The following is a 17,357-nucleotide window of genomic DNA, read 5'->3' as shown; positions in this document are numbered from 1 at the left end:
ACCAATGATCTCGGTTGTATGTTGGAGATAAGATTGGCTTGAAAGGGAAAGAGAGGGGGTTGTAAAAGAAGAGAGAGGAGAAATCAAAGAGAAAGAAGAGGAGCGGGCTAATCAAGTGTAATGGATAGTGTGTAAGGACCAGATGGATGCTGCTTCTTCACTAAAGATAGGGAGGAAAAGAGTTGTAGGCACAACAGATGAAAGACCGCATGCAGGGAGTGATAGCTGCTACAGTACCAGTGTCATTCATCATTCATATCAATGTGTGCATGCCATCAAAATGTTACCATGCACACACATTCACACATAAACACGTGGCTACATGGATGTGTATCACTTTGCATATTCCCTCAGTCAGCAGATCGTAGGCATTATTGTTGTGGGAATATATTTATTGATGCCTCCATCTGCTCCTGTGAAGCTTGACATTTTATTGCTCCACATCCTCGTGTAAGAACATCTAGTGTGTATCTTGTGCCCTTGTCAGTAGCTGTGTCACTAGGGGCAGTCTAGGTGAGCACTTTATTTAGTTGATTGTTGTTGTTTTTTCTCATGAACTCATAGGAGCTCCGTAAAAATGGGTCACATCTGCAGGGAGGGGGGGGTTGAGAGGATCCTACAAGCACTCAGAATTCTAATTTCCTCATTTTCCAAGGAGAGTTTTTCAGTGATCTGGGTGGAAATGAGACGTCTGCCTTCTTCTGCCAGGATAGCAATCAGGATGTGTATTAGTGGGCTCTGCCGCTGTGGGAGAGGGAGCTATAATTGGTATCTCCCTTGATGTCACCTCCCCAGCGCTCTCTACTGACCCAGCCCTTGCTAAAAACTGCTTTTCGCCCATCCAGGAACTCTGCAACTCTGACGTTTTCTGAAACCGGTCACTGTGGCACCAAACAAAACAAATAAAGAGACACATGGTTAACATCTCAAATTTGAAAGACTATTTTGGGGCTCAAGCAAAGCATTTCAATTTTAAAGCCATGAACTTAAACAAAACACAGGAGGGATCAAGATGCACCAATTCAGGAGTGGGCACCAGGATTACACACAAAGGGAGCGAGTGTTTTGAGTCCTAAACTTGGATTAAACAGCACTCACAAGTAATGAGGGCCAGAGGAGGGCAGGACAGAGCTTAGATTATAATGTCCCAAATTTGACAATAGAGCACCGGTGTCAGTACTTTAACAAAGAAACATCCCAAGTCACCTTGCACCACCTTGATCTCAGCAAGTAATTAAATCTTTTAAAGACTTAATTTTTTATTATTGGTACTGTGAGAAAAATGCTAAAGAAAGCAACATTTTTTAAAAATACTATAAGTGATTGACCTGGTTCATTATACCAATACTTGATTTAAAAAATAATCTTTAATTAAATCTGAATAAACTAAGTGATTTTTTCAAGGATATAATGGATTCGATTTGAATATCACAGTGTGGACAGTTCCAGTCAGATGGTGTTAGTATTGAAAGCTAAAACAAAAACCAAGTTGCTGAGCACTGATATAGCGTCGGGCACAGCGGGACACCCTCGCCGTGGCAGCCCCAGGCGTCCTCGTGTGGGTGTTAGGCGTGTGTGCATGTGACTGTATCCTTCTCTGCGCACCACTTCAGCTCTCTGCATGCACGCCTCCATGTGCATGCGTGTGTGATTCCCCTGAATGACCCGTTTTCCAGGCAGCATGAGTCTCTGAAGAAGAGGGAACGTGGGTGGCTGTGTTTTTTTTTTAAGTTTTTTTTTTTACCGCACACAGACCTTATCAGGGTGCTGAAGGGGCCCGCAGACTCTGAAAGGCTCCTAAAACAGATACAGACATTATGACAGATGAGCATACCATGAAGGGGAACACCACCCCATTTCCCAACTTTTTTTCCTCTATTAATTAGACCAGTAAGAGCTGGTGTGTTCTCAGGGTATTTGCTAGCTTGATAAAAATCACTTTAACTTCTTTAGAAATACTACATCACTTTTTCTTTACCTCATTTGCCCTTTTCTGTCTCTTCTCTTTCTCCCCCTCATTCTCACTTCCTGTCTTTTTCTGATGACAGCCTCTTTTCATTGGCTGTGCCAGTGAAGAGGTTTGCTGAATGACAGCCAAGCTGTGTTCACAGAAAGAAGGCAAACAAGCAACTCTCAGCATTTAGTTAAGTGGATGGGTTCCCCCCTCATCTGCTGTGTTCTGGGAAATAACACCAACACTGGCACAAGTATTACGGGGCTTTTCCCTTTCCCTGATGTGGTCTTAATTATTTTGGGTGGAGCCAGACAGGCACCTGATAGGCCGGTTCCCTGAATAACTTTCATCATGTGGATGACATGAGATGACGTGTCGGCTTGTTTAATTGCTGGACCTTTTGGAAAGATGCTGTTTTTGTTCAAGCTCCTTGTTTTCTGCTCTTTGACAGAGGCAAGCAGACGGATGATTTCCATCCTCAAATGATAACGTTCCTTTCACTCAGTTCCTTTCTGTCTCCTCCTCAGCGTCAAATTATAGTCCTGTCTCCAGTTCTTCTCCCCTATCAGTCCTCTTCTAAGGAATGCTGTGGTTGTGCTGTGCTGGGTTCAGCTGTCCTGTGCTATATGGAATGGCTCCCTTCAGCGCTTGACAGCAACCCATCCTGACGTCATGTTTCCAGAAAGAAGGGTGGACTTCCTGTTTTAAGCTCATCCTCCCTGTCGCTCTTGTTTGTGCTGCTAAACTCGCAGCCTGCTCTGGGTTTGCTCAGCATGACATTAACTTACCCAGTCAATAGGGAGAAAAGTTCATTAAATGCAAAAAGGCCCATGTATTCTCAGACCTAGCCACACTTTTTTCATTTTGCGTGTGTGCCGGTGTGTAGTCATGTGCTTTCTTGTGCATCCCGGTCTGTATCTGAAACATGAATATCTCCCCTCCTGATACGAGCTGCTCTCAATAGGCTGTGCAACTATTTATTTCGGTCTGTCTTTGTTCTGCACTGACCCGTCAGCTCCTCCGCGTATGTGAAAATAGTTGTCTAGCCGAGCTAACCGCGGTTTCTATGGATACCCAGAACATTTGGGGATGGATGCTGCTGGTTTGCCAGTGATACTGTAGTCTGCAAGGTATGACGTGTGAAAGGTCAACCTCGGGTGGACCGCTGTTCTCCCCCATCTGTCTGACAACGAGACGGGAAGACAACTCCTTGACAGCTCGCTATCAGGCTCTTGTTTTGGACCTCGATCTATTGTCTGTTATCACTAAGTTAAATATTAGCAGACATGCCAGTGAATGTCATGAGTGTGTGCCTCAAGATGTTTGGGTTAGCATGGCTTATGTGATTAAAATAAATGCTCTACATTATGCTGCATACCTATTTTTTTAACTTTAGGATATCTTTAAATGCTGGAGAGGTAAAATGGCATTTTTTACATTTGAATGAAATATTCTTTGCAGAAAAATTTGCTGATTGTGTGTGTGTGTGTGTGTGTGTGTCTCAAATCACAGTGAAGCTCATAATTTCTGGGTGGCTGGTTGTGTCCTTGCTTTATCGATTGTTGTGCCAGATTTTATTTTGTTTTTGTAACCTTCATTCCACCAAGCCATTACTGCAGGTACATTGTGCCTGAGGTTAGACACTCAGTGTTAGAACTTCGCTCTTTATTAGGATTATATGGGACCAATATTGAGATGAAGGGAAAGGGGGACTTTTAAGGGTCATTATTGGTATCATAGAGAGTCTTGGAAGGAGTAATATGAGACTTCATGTTGAAGATTCCTCTGTCCTCAGCTTCCATCATTCTATAACCATTACCTTGTTAACCGTTTGCAGAGATCCACTAAGTCAGACCTAGCCTCGACCCCTTTAACCTTTGAACCCTGCTGCTGAGGTAATGAGGGAAGGAGGAGAGGTCACAGGAAGGGGCTTATGTTCAGCCACTGGGGGAATCAGAGAAAGAGTCACCGAGTGACAGAGATGATTATCCAACGTAACAGATGTTGTGACTTTTGCAGCTCATTTACTTATATGTGACACTGGGTTGAGGGGGTTTGATTGCCATTGCCTGAGGCCACACATGCTTAATATATCTAGTGTTGTGATACTGCAAGAATCTATCTGTGCAAGCGTCTGCCAAATAACACTTTGCAGCAGTTATGCAGTGGAGCAGTCTAGTGGTTGGTGTCTCGCACCTAGGAAGACACTGGCTTTCATTTCATGTCACAGGACCTTCAGCTTATGACTGTTGTGCAAATATGTGCGCTGAAAAAGTCATTAAGCCGGAAACATGAGGTACTCATATGGACTTAAAGTACTGGTAACTAGAAAATGCTGTTTGCTAAAAAAAAATAAAAAAATCTATTATCCTTCTTTCAGGGTTATTTGTGATCTTGATTTCCCAACTACGTTACAAGATTCACCTGCTTTTCAGATGGAGACTGGAATAAAATGGACGAACAGTAAAGTTCTAATGCAGTGCTCAAGTAAACAAAACACTGAGATTGTGCCTGGTTATGATTAGAGTGCTGATACCAGTGGTGACCTGTTATGCTTTGAGTGCAGGTATGGCCAGCACACACAGACACACACACAAACGCTTTGTCCATCAGTCAGGACACATTACTCGCCCCTCAGTCCTTGGCACAGACGAAGCTAATTATAACCGCTTACAGCTTGAGTGACAGGAGAACTGGCAGCGCTTTGAGACCTGTCACATTTGTGCTACTCTGGCACTGATGCTCATCGCTGCTTGGCTGACTTGAGCTGTTTCATGTAGGGAAACAAAAGTGAAATCCTCCTCAAATTGCACCTGACTGCTGCTGGTGTCAATGTTTCACATGCTGAGAGAGTTGCAATGACAGGAAAGGCTTGCTCTCTGATCTGAAACCTCTCCTTTCCTCCCCTGCTGATGAATATATTTTGACTCATATGATATTTTGTCATTGTGTATTCTCTGTGGCATTCTCCACACCCCTTGCTGTGGGCATTCATTCAATCATCTTGTGATGTCAAGGAGTATAAATGTTATTTCTGTGCTCCGAGATACCCGAAGGAACATGCCTCATGGGATAGATAGACAGAAATGCAGAGAACAGGGTAAAGGTACATTATATTTTGGGCACCACTGTCCTAACCCTTCATCTTCTTCCTTATCTCTCCCCAGTGCCGGACGACCTCACTCCAGAGGAGCAGCAGGAGTTGGAGAATATCCGCCGGCGCAAGCAGGAGCTGCTGGAGGACATTCAGGTTAGTATTAATATAGAATATGAAGGCTCTGGTAATGCTTGTTTGTACAAATGTATAATAATGCAAAAAAAAGAAGGACCTCGTGGTTGCTGAAAATAGCCTGTATGTTTAATAAAAAAATATACTGCTTGGATCTAAAGATGCTTTTTATTACAGTGGGGCTAATCATAATAAAACTGTTAAGTGATTTAAACATTAAAATTACCACGTCTGTGATTAAGAGGCTCATTGAGCAAGAAGGCCTTTATTTTTTGACCTACAAGGTCCAGGCTCTTGGCTCACTTCCACTGCCATCAACTACAACTGCAACTTCTTTGCCTTTTGATTAAACATTTGCCTCCTCCATCCAGTTTTTGCTGCCTTTATATAAATTCCCCCTTTAAACATTTCACCTCAAGAGGAATGCAAGGTATTTCCTACTGAGTGCTCACTTCCTCAGAAAACAGTGTCGGTTTATTGTTTAGCCATTCAACAGAGCCCTCTATTTATGGATACTAGTTATCTCCTTTTCATGGTTTATTGAAATGATGTTTGGAATATAACACAGTAGAGTATTAAAACAAGATAAGCAGATAAAATAGGATAATGCTCTTATGAGGAATTTGCTTATGCAGCCAGTTGAATATCTTTCATTTGCTCCCTGATTTCCAAAGTGAGGCAGGATTCAAATTAGCCAGACTGAATTTTCCTAGAGTGGTTTGTTTGATTCCTATCTGAGGATTTTTTTGGACTATTGCTTTGACTGCTCAGGTCAGTCCTGCCACTCTTTAACCAGCTCCATATGATACACACAGGTGACACACATGTCACATATGTCATGCCTTGGCTTGCAGATGTCTCAATGGGCAACTCAACATCCATTGGCCCTGACAGACAAACGTTGGAGGCGTGATCTGACACCCTTTCTTTTATGAGCTACCATTACAGCCCTCCCACCCTTTCTGGCCACTACTGCTGCCCCCATACTCCCCTTGCCTCCTCTTTGGTCTGCACACTGACCCCTCTCCTCCTCATTTACTCCCACACCCTCCTCTGCTGGTCCTGCATGTCATGGCCCCCACCACAGCCACCCCCTTTCCTGTATGAGCACAGCCTTTGTTTGTGGAGGCAAGCATCTGAGGAATGTGTTGCGATTGCGCAGGCCTTGAACATACAGATGTTGCCTTTGTGGTTTAGCCCATAGTGAATTGGTACTATGCATGAGAAATGATACATTAACACTGCAGCTGGATATGAATGGAAGGCTCTATGATTGTAACCTGTAATAAGAGCGTTGAAGCCTCTCATGATCAATAGCTGTATACAAGACTTCTTTAATGCTACAGTCTATTACTCCACACTTTCATCAAGCTGACGTCAGCCTCTCCATCCTCTAGCCTCTGCAATGCCCTTCCTGCGCCAGTCTGGCACCAGCAGGCCCGGCTTGATCGACTAAATCTGCCTCTAAAGCCATTAATCACTAAAACGCTACAAAAAATATAATCCACTTTTACGCTTTCTCACTCCATTTGTATTAAGCTTATCCTCAAATTTTCTCAGCCTAATCAAATTCAGACTGAGAGGATTGTTTGGGAGTGAAGTGCGTGCAAAAACACATTCTCTGATATGAGATATAGACAGTTATTATTAGTTTTTTGGAGAATTGAGAAATGAGCAACAGTGTGTGAAGTTTCAGCTCCTGAGAAATTACGCTGCTCTCTCACCTGACTGACAGATGAATGTAAATAATCAGAGAAGATAGCGTCTTCCTTTGTACTGTTTGCTAGAGCCCTTGCATTTTTGTTTTTTGGGGTTTTTTTGTTTTTGTTTGTTTGTTTTTAGTTTTTTCAATACAGATGCTTTGCATGTTGTTTGTGTCATTCATACCCTTCCACTAACTCAGGTGATGAATTTATTCCTTCATAATACTCATTACATTCTTCTCTGCAGCGGCTGAAGGATGAGATAGCAGAAGTGACAAGTGAGATCGAGAACCTGGGTTCCACTGAGGAAAGGTAAGAAAATGTGACCCCCCCTCCAAAAAAAACTACACACAAATTTCCCTCTTTGTTGTCCACACTAGCTTGCTGTTTGCCTTCTATTAACTTAGCAAATGAAACCATCAATTATTCATGTTTGATGGCCAAGTCGGGCCATCCTGTCACACCAAACACCCTACTCAAATTGGCTATGCTTTTAAGGAGGTTTAAATGTTTCATCAGGCACACCCCCATGATGGGAGGCCTCATTGAATAATGCAGTGGTTATACGGGCTGAAGCAGACAATGGATGTTCCCAGGGGAGGGAGTGCTCAGGTTTGGTCTACTCAAGTGGTTAGGGATCCCATCAGCTACCGAATATTCCTAAAGCACTTTCTCTTGGATTTAAAACCCATTAAGGGTTATGGCACCTTCTTGTGATCAAAGTTTCCTATGATCCTTTTATTGAAGACGGAGCATGATGGTTAGACTCTAGTGTTGATCTCAGCTGTACTCTCCTCTGTGGAGCATCTGTGTAGTTGAGTGTTGAAGTTTGGCAAACAAAAGCCAAAGGAATGCTGGTGCGAGTGAATCAGTGGGAAGAAGTGGTGACCTCTCACCGGCTGGAGATGGAGATGTAACCATGGTGATGACAGACTCTTGGAGTGCACTTTGACCTCTGAATTACTCAAGGCCTGAGAAATGAGTCGTTCCCATATGCATGATGTTAAATGCTTCATCAACATTTGTCATACTGGCCGAAGGGATAAAGTCCGGCTGCTGCCTTAAAAATCAAATGGAAAGATACGTTCAGGAAATGAATTAACTTATTGAAATGGTCTGAGCCATGTTAAATAGGTAAGATGATGGACCTTCAATATATTGAATTTTGTTCGATCTGAATGGTTCATATCAAAAAGGCAAAACATTTATACACAGTAGAGCTGAAACAAGTCACTGGTAACTGTGGGAATATTAGCTGATTTTATTTCTTGTCTGTAACAGAGTACAATATATCCTTATGGTCCTGCCTGTACACATCCCTTTGAGTTCTTGGAAAATTCCAACATTTAATCGAACTAATGACGGATCGAGAAAATAATTGGCAGATTATTTTTTAATAAATACAATTGTTACGCTCTAATTGTTACATACACCATTCATATATCCCTTGCACAATTTCAGTCTCATAATTTTCATGTTATGTTAACGTCAAGAGAATTAACCACAGCCTACAATCTGATGTTCCAGGAAAAATATGCAGAGGAATAAACAGGTGGCCATGGGCCGAAAGAAATTCAACATGGACCCGAAGAAGGTAGGCGGAAGTAATGAAGTAACATGTCACAATTCTTTAGAAATATTATTTTTCCCACGTTATGGATGTAATCCGTGGCATTGTCTCTTTCACAGGGGATCCAGTTCCTGATAGAGAATGACTTGCTGAAGAACACCAGCGATGACATTGCTCAATTCCTCTACAAGGGTGAAGGCCTCAACAAAACAGCCATTGGAGATTACCTCGGAGAGAGGTCAGCTTCAAGACAGATGTATTGTTTTATTCTCTAACTAACCTTCTCCTTATCAGAATTTCAATCTCTTCTGTGTGGATTTTGTCCACATCCAACCATGTGGTTGATAAGACCATTGAACAGCGATGACCTTCTTCAAGAGTGCATATTTTCCGTATTGCTCTGTTTCCTCTTGGTCAGGCACACCCATCCTTTCCCAAACAGAGTTTATTGGTTCCACATTTAGACTATCCTCTCAAGATGATGTCCATTGCTCAATAGCTTCCATCTGTCTGTAATTATCATACTCATTCATAAGTCACGTTATCAGGAGACTCACAACTCAAGAATGCATTTCTTGGAAGGAAAGTAAAGATTTGACTGGAGAGCATAGCATCTTTGTTAGAGTGAAGATATAATACAGGAAATAGTGACTGGCCTGATGTTTGGTGCGTAGTGCTGGGGGTGTTACAGTCAGGGTGTGGTCTGTGAGGCCAGACTAGGAAGCCGAGCGCAGACTTTTGCTTTTGATTGATGTTTTCTATTTGATTGCTATCAAGCTTTTTGTGTGTTACTCATTCTGGAAGGAGTGACCAGAGCAGAACGGGAGATGTGATTGGTCATTTGTCCACTGGGAATTATATGACTCTGTCAACGAGAGCTCCTTTGAGCCATCCTGTGATCCCACAGGGCAGATCATTTACTCTGAAGGGCATAAAGGTCGGGAATGATGTCATGATCAACATTAGATGATAAATGAACCGAGTAGGGTGTGTTTATCCTCTTCCACTGGATTTCACTGACCTCAAGACCACTTGTGCTAGATAACATCTTGAGCAGACACGTGCCTGATGGGTCTTCTAACGTCTACATTTCAAATGATGCAACAATCAGGCTTTGAGCCAACATTTCCCTTTTATATATTTGCTTGTTGATAAAAATCTTTAATTATTTATTTCTTTTATTGATTTTGCAAGACCCTATCACTTTTGAAATGTTTACCTTTTTAAGAATGTTTCTTTTTTTTCCTACAGAGATGATTTTAATATCCAAGTCCTCCATGCCTTTGTGGAGCTTCATGAGTTCACAGACCTCAACCTGGTTCAGGCCCTAAGGTAAGAACACACTTGCATCCTCACATCTGCTACATACTCACTGACTACTCAAGGCTAGATCCTCATAGCTTTGTCTCGTTTATATGTAAATCCTGTGTGATATGGTCCATTTTTCACACCAAGATGCAGGTGTCAGTTTCAGTATTGTACCTTAACAGAATGTATTCAGCTTTCTCACAGTATCACAGTGTGTGTGGCTGACGACTGAGCTGTGTCCCCTGACAGACAGTTCCTGTGGAGCTTTCGGCTACCAGGAGAAGCCCAGAAGATAGACCGCATGATGGAGGCCTTCGCTCAGCGCTACTGCCAATGCAACCCTGGTGTTTTCCAGTCCACAGGTAGGACTGACATGCCCAACTTTCAGTGCTGTCATAAACAGCCAAAGACCTGTCAAAGTGTGAGCAGTGAAACAAAGAACTAAAGAACTGCAGAATAATAAATATAGTTACCCTCATTCAAAGTCCTAATCATAATAATAAAAAAAAAAAAAATAATGATGATAATATTATAACTAATTAAAACTCCTAATTTGCTTGACTGTACAGGTCATATATAAATGGTTGTATTTTGCTGAGGTGAACTGTATTATAGAGAAGTGTCTGGCTTTTGGGAAATGATGCCCATAGCAGACGACTGCCTCTAACATGCACACAGATGGATGTCAATAATGCATGGGACTTCTCAACAGCCTAACGGGCCAGATAAAGTGCTGCTGCGTCAGCCGTGTGCTGGCCATGTTGTCTTTTAGTGTACACACGTGCACAAGTGCGCCTGTTCTGAAACACACATGCATACTTAGCTGCCCACGCGCAGCCTTTCACTCCCACCCACTCTACTTGCTAACGAAGCTTCGCCTATCTACTCCTCTATGTTAGACTGTGATCCCTAAAGTTCAGTCCTTTCAGGTCAGCTAATTTAAATTCCCATTTAAACACTATATTAAACACTGAAAGCAGTTTTATGGTAAACAGCAACCTTTTGCTAACTCATAAAGCTTATCTCACTGTGTGTATATTTGTGTTACAGACACCTGTTACATCCTGTCGTTTGCCATCATCATGCTGAACACCAGCCTCCACAACCCGAATGTGAAGGACAAGCCTACTGTGGAACGGTTCATCTCCATGAACAGAGGAATCAACGATGGAGGAGACTTACCTGAAGACCTACTCAGGGTGAGGAGCACTTTCAAGCTGTTTTGTGTGTGGGTGATTTTTTCCCCCCACTGTGACCCTAAATCATACTCTTATCTCAAACCTGCTGCATATTCATGCTCTAACTCTTCTCCTAGAATCTGTATGATAGCATCAAGAACGAGCCCTTTAAAATCCCAGAGGACGATGGCAACGACCTCACACACACTTTCTTCAATCCAGACAGAGAGGGCTGGCTGCTAAAGCTGGGTGAGTGACACAGAAAATAGTTATTTGGGCACATAATGAATTTCCAAAATGATGACATTCTTACCAATATGACTGCTCTGATAGATGACTTTGTCTTTATAGCAGCACATATGTGGGAACAATCCCACAGTTCAAAATCAGCCTGTATTAAGTGATAACCAATGTCTCCCCTGAAGTCAATAACCTGTGAGTGTATGCCCATGTGTGAGTGTGTTAGGTGCCTGTGCGAATATGTGCGAATATGTGCGTACACGCTCGACCCAAGACATCTGAAGACCTCTCTGCCCGCTTTAATGTATAATGAATGTGGCCTTGAGATCAGACCACCATATGTAGAAGCCTTTTGAATTATTTAAGAGAAGGCATATTCATACACTGACATGCATGCACACATACATACACAAATGCTGACTTTCATAGCTGCACAGAGTATGTAAATCGTGTATGCATATGCACACAGACGTGTTTGAGAGGGCATTGTTTTCTCTTGACCAAAATATTGTCCTTTCTTTTCTGTGGGACATTTGGAAAGGACATTTTTGAAGTTAAAAGTTTGTCCCATTGTGGAAATTCCCAGCAGGCCTTAGAATGTTTAAATAATATTGGGTTTTACATGGAATTTTTTTCCCTAAATTAAGTTTTACCAGTTGGGGAATCGTCAAGGGTCATTTAATTCTGACTCTTTGCTAATTTCTGACTTCAACATACGTTTGGACACATAAACATGCACATTGACACACACACACTTCATGTGCCTGTATCATTACAAATTGTTAACTGGATGTCAGATGGTACTTTTAATGGTCGCAGGCGCTCGACAAGCAGAAAAGCACAACCCTGGACTCAACAACTCTCCATCCTATGTTTCCTCTGGGATCTCTCTCTGATGTACAGATTCACAATGAGTTTAAATAAGAAAAGCATGACATTTCAAGTGAAATTGAATCTTCCAGTCGCTGTGAATCTTTACAAAGAACTACACCAAGGTAGTACTCTTTCTCCAATGACTTCAAATTGAGAGATTTGAGTAAAACAATCAGGGTGGAAGGTAAATTACTGGATATAACAAGAAATTGATCCAAATGGAGGTGATATTTCATGTAGTGCTTTACAGTAATTGTGACACACTCACACTGAGTAGAGCTCCTCCATGTGGACTAAATCTATAATAGCAGATGTGTAAAACTCTGCTGACTCATTCCTACATACAGTTTTTCAACTTAAAAATCAAAGCTGTGAAGCAATGCATCAAAGCCTCCTTGGAGCCAAAATTAACAGGACTGTGGTGCAATAATTCCTTATCATTTAATTTGATTTTTTTGTTTTCTTTTCCTCTTCGTTTGTTTGTTTGTTCCCATGATTTTGGCTGTTGTCTTTCCTCAGGAGGTATGTACACCTGCTCTTCCCAAATGCTAGTCCATCTTTCAGCTCTCAGGTGCTTTTGGTGGTCCGCCATGCTTTTGTTCTCTTCCTCATTATTTTTTTTACTTTCACACAGGGTTTTTTTTTTTTCCGTCTGTAGGTTTTTATTTTAATTGTTTGTCTCTCCATTGACTCATTAAAATTTCAGATGTTTGTTTGTCTGTTCAGTCTCTCATTGAGCTGGTGGTTTTTTCCCCCCACTCTCTTTTATCTCTGTGGGTGGTTGCCGGGGCGGTCGCCGGGTGCATTTGCCACCCTGTGGGCTCGGCTCAGGGAGCTGATGCTTTGTGGCCTCTCTACTGAGCAGTTTGACCCTCTTTTCTCTGTACGCTGTGGTGGTCACTCTCTTTGATCTCTGTTTTTTGGAAGCTGCATTATACCTTTTTTCCACACAGCGAGCACAACAAAGGACTTTGCTTGACTCTCCAAATTGATCATGAACCCATTTACCCATTGGCTTATTGTCATTTGCTCTCTGGTTGCATGGAAAAGGAATACTGCACCTTTTCAACAATGTGGATCTGCTCTCCTTATCTCATGCTGGTAATGGATCTGAAGGGTAACGATCTGGCTTCGACTCAGTTTGGTGCTAGACCGGACTGGACCAAACTGTGGGAGAGAAGAGTGGGCAAAGGAGTGTGCCAGAAGGGATTGAGGCATGGTTCAAATGATTCATGCATGCTTTATATATACTCAAATTGAACACTGTTAGTAGTAGTGCATTCTTGTAATTTGTGCACCTTTCCTATTACAAAATAATATTTGTAGTAATACTTTTAGGTAAAAAGGTGTTAATTGGATTTGATTGGGGTTATTCATTTATGTAGTTTTTTGCACAAAAATAAAAAGCAAAGTCATTACATTAGGTAAGAAGAGTGACTGTTGCTAATAATTTTCAAGGGGGATTATAAATCAACAAAATTCCCTCTTAACCTCCACTCGCCCAGCCTCCCACAGCCACGTTTTGCATGGGTGACCCCCCTCCACTTCGCTCCACTCCGGCCTAGCACCGTCCACACCCCCTGCAACAATCTGCTGGGACGTCCCGCCTCGTCCCAGACATTCTTGCACAGGAGGAGGTCATCTCTCTTTCGCAGAGTGACGGTAACTGACATGAACCGTCAAACCTAATCACAAACCTCCAACCCAATCAACTCTCCGGCCGTCAGCTGTGTGTGACTCTGCCATCTCGTCTGTGTTTTCTGTTGGTCTGCTTTTTTGTTGCAACGCGCTGACGTGTCGAGATGTGTCGAGGGGTTCTCCATCTCAGCCTGTCAAGTGAAGCGTGTCGTTGTAGATAATAAGTTTAGACTGAAGTGCCCGACCTATCATGACGTCTGTGATATGATGGGATATCATATACAGTGCTAAGGCTGTTATATGATAATACAAGTGTGTCATGCGTGTCTATATGTGCTGAAGATGCAACCACTTATCTCTCCTCTGTCATGGTAGATGGTTTCACAATGCAGCTTTTTACTAACATTGGTGGTGGGATAACCTAGTCTAGACAAGGCTTAGGTCTTTATGTCATGATTAGAAAGAAACTTTGTCTCCCCACTCACTGGACACTGCTCCTATATAACTGAGAAGTTACTTAACAAACCCCTAAAACAGGAAATTCAAGTCTGAGATGCCTGTAGAGTAGCTGAACATACCTCCAGGCTCTGAGCTTCCTGCCTCACTCAGTTTGTAGTTGGCATCACATTTTCAGAGTGCTAGGCTGCCATCTGCTTCTGTGATCAGGTTTCCCCTCACAGGAAGTATGGGTGTCAAAGGTGGTCAGAGGTCAGCCACAGATCAGCGAGCCCAGAGTTAACCAAAGAGCCCCCACTGGGCATGAAAGAGGGAAGCGAAAACTTAATCCCAGGCTGTAAAAATGACATCTCAGTTACCTCTTAGTTTCAATATTCAACCCTCATGTGGTTATTTGATTACTTTCCACTTTTATAACTGTCTCCTAGTAACTTCATTTAGGTGGTAGTTCATGAAGTCCAGTGAGTGCAAAGCACACAGATCTGTATCCTGCCTATTGATCCCAGCTCTCCAGGCTTAATCTCTGAGTCAGCAACTAAGGAGAGTCACAGGGCTTCTTTTAAGGAACAATGAAGCTTTATCATATAGCATCGTCACAATGATTCCAATCAGCCTTAATATGGTATCAACCATTTGGGATTTAACTGTTAAGTGTTCAAAACCTGACATAAAATGTAAAAACTATTCCTTATACCACCAAATAAACAAAAGAAGGACAATAAACAAACAGGTGAAGGCAATGCAGCTGTGGTGATGGTGAGTGCATGGTGCGATGTGGTGCAGTGGTGGATCAGGGCAAATATTGGGATGTTCTGGGAAAAGGAGTCCTCTGGAGCCGTCATCTGTCTGTCTGCTCATACATCTGTCTGCCTGTCTGCTGCTCGACCCTGTGCTTCGATGCTCGTCTCTCTCTCTCTGTTTCTCTCGCTGAACTTCTCTGATGCTGGCTGTTTGCTCCACAGGGGGACGAGTAAAAACCTGGAAGAGGAGATGGTTCATCCTCACAGACAACTGTCTGTACTACTTTGAGTACACCACAGTGAGTACAGATCAGTCACAGTGAAGTTTTTTTTGTTTTGTTTTGTATGTGCAGAGCTATGTCATTTTGTTAATTTTTGTATTTGTGTTTTGTGTTTGTATTTTTGTGCAGGACAAAGAGCCCAGAGGAATTATCCCACTGGAGAACCTGAGCATCAGAGAGGTGGAGGACAAGAAGCCTGTAAGCATAGCTCCCTCTACTGGTTCATTCTGTGACTACACACAGTCTGTTTTGGATTTTACTTGAATCTATTTTTCAAATATCTGTATCTCCAGTTCTGCCCATTTATATATATTATTAACTCAATCCCGCTCTTTGTTCATTTATGTACAAGGCATGATACTTTATTTCTAACTTTTCCTCCTTGTAGAACTGCTTTGAGCTTTTCATCCCCGACAACAAGGACCAGGTGATAAAGGCATGCAAGACAGAGGCTGACGGGCGCGTTGTGGAGGGCAATCACACCTTCTACCGAATCTCTGCTCCCACTGCTGAGGAAAAAGACGAATGGATGAACAGCATTAAGTAAATAGTTTTCCTCAACTTCTTAAATCATTGTCACATGAAACCTTACTGAAGACACAGTTTACCTGGATATTTGCAATTAATAAATGTAATAAATGAGAGCTCCTTGTGGTCTGCAGCTTAGAAAGTTTTTTCTGAGGAGAAAAAACAGGAAGAAAACAAACAATGAGCTGATTATGCACAATAATTTAGCTGAATTAAAAAAACAAAAACAAGAAATGGTCAATCCAGAGTGCTGGCATCGCAAATGTTATTTTTATAATCTGATTTGAATTCCTTTTTGGTTTTAGGTTTTTCTTAAATCCAAATTTGAACCCTCTCTGATATGAGTGCAGCAATTTCAACACTGATGCCACTATGCTTGTTCCTTGACATTTCCTCTGCATCTGTGCCCACAGAGCTGCAATCAGCAGGGACCCCTTCTATGAGATGCTTGCAGCCAGGAAGAAGAAGGTGTCGTCCATGAAGAGGCACTAAAGCTGTTCAGTTCTCCGGACGTTGCACAGAACGGGGGGTGGGTGGGTACTGGGTATCTGCTCGCCCTGTCTGGGCCGGTGCAGAGGCCACTGCTGGGATCTCCCTCAGACCTCTCCAGAGGATTTCTCTAGGATACATAAGAACTCTGGCTTTGGGACTCTACTGGCCAGAAAAACAGGAAGCATGCTGGGGTTTCAAGATAACAGTCAGGGCCAAAGCCTCCTCTAACCTCCTGTCTGAATGTCTCTTTTTCTCTCTCAGCTTTATGTGTGCTCTCTTTCTGTGAGGCCAAAAGGAAACCTTGCGGTGTCACTCAGCAGAATACCCTTCAAAGAGAAACTGTTCCCTCAGGCTTTAAAAAAAAAAATCCCATCTACATTGCACACATACACAACATGCATACACTCATGCAGTCTCTCTTAGCACACAGTGTTTAAACTCAGCAGGTCTGACCAAGTGTGGCACCCCAACCAAAATATTCCTCACTCTCTGAAAGAAAAGTAAAGACCTTTTCTGATGTGCTTTAATATGTTTGGTTCATACGTGTCTGTTTTTACAGCTTTTACTGTAGAATCCTCTAGAGTCTTTTCTGTTTGTTCGCTTTTGTAAAAAAAGAAAAAAGGTCTTGCAACTGAACCTGTAGTGGAGGGAGGGAAGTTACGGGATATTGGGGGGAGGGAGGGTGGGGGGTTTGCCAACTGTTACTCATTTTATAGTAAAAAAAACTATAAAAACAAAAACTTCTCTGTCAAAAAAGTTGCCACTCAGGAGATTGATACCATGTTCTGAAATGTTCCATGCCGGGGTCGAACGCGACGGCCATACGAGGAATGTAAGCCTCGTCTGTGTCCCAGACTGAACTGTTTTTGTAAATGTGAAGCTGCATTGTTGGGCGTACCACGGCAGGTGAGGTTGTCTGCTTGTCTGGACAGGGTCTCAGAGTTGGATATGGCTCTCAATGTTAATTTCCTGAAGGTCCTGGAGACAAACCCTGGGGATTAGTGTCTTTGAAAAGGACAAGTGTCTATCACCCCTGGCCTCTTTTTGAGTCTTAAGTTGTCTGGAAAACAGAACCATTGGCCCCTTTTTGATTTTCTCTTCCCACATTTCCAAGGCCACTTTCTGTTACTGTATCATGTAAAAAGCAATTTAATTATTAGTTTACTG

At 42.4% G+C, this 17,357-nt stretch overlaps 1 protein-coding gene across 2 annotated transcripts in view; it reads left to right on the top strand.

The window, feature by feature from the left end:
* Positions 1 to 16,838, top strand: part of cyth1a (cytohesin 1a) — a 31,840-nt gene extending 15,002 nt beyond the window's left edge. The window contains exons 2-13 of one of the 2 annotated variants that reach the window (XM_053338706.1): positions 5,122 to 5,204; positions 7,134 to 7,198; positions 8,414 to 8,480; positions 8,576 to 8,694; positions 9,708 to 9,788; positions 10,014 to 10,126; positions 10,815 to 10,963; positions 11,080 to 11,191; positions 15,112 to 15,188; positions 15,300 to 15,368; positions 15,559 to 15,713; positions 16,112 to 16,838. In XM_053338706.1, the coding sequence (XP_053194681.1) occupies positions 5,122 to 5,204; positions 7,134 to 7,198; positions 8,414 to 8,480; positions 8,576 to 8,694; positions 9,708 to 9,788; positions 10,014 to 10,126; positions 10,815 to 10,963; positions 11,080 to 11,191; positions 15,112 to 15,188; positions 15,300 to 15,368; positions 15,559 to 15,713; positions 16,112 to 16,190 (1,169 nt within the window). In that variant the 3' untranslated portion in view covers positions 16,191 to 16,838. Of the gene's footprint in view, positions 1 to 5,121; positions 5,205 to 7,133; positions 7,199 to 8,413; positions 8,481 to 8,575; positions 8,695 to 9,707; positions 9,789 to 10,013; positions 10,127 to 10,814; positions 10,964 to 11,079; positions 11,193 to 15,109; positions 15,189 to 15,299; positions 15,369 to 15,558; positions 15,714 to 16,111 lie in introns of both variants that reach the window. The other variant, XM_053338707.1, reaches the window with a different exon arrangement.
* Positions 16,839 to 17,357: the final 519 nt, after the last annotated feature.

Source organism: Scomber japonicus, chromosome 18, assembly GCF_027409825.1.
Source record: "Scomber japonicus isolate fScoJap1 chromosome 18, fScoJap1.pri, whole genome shotgun sequence".
NCBI classification, from domain to species: domain Eukaryota; kingdom Metazoa; phylum Chordata; class Actinopteri; order Scombriformes; family Scombridae; genus Scomber; species Scomber japonicus.
This window is presented reverse-complemented; position numbering and strand designations above follow the sequence as displayed.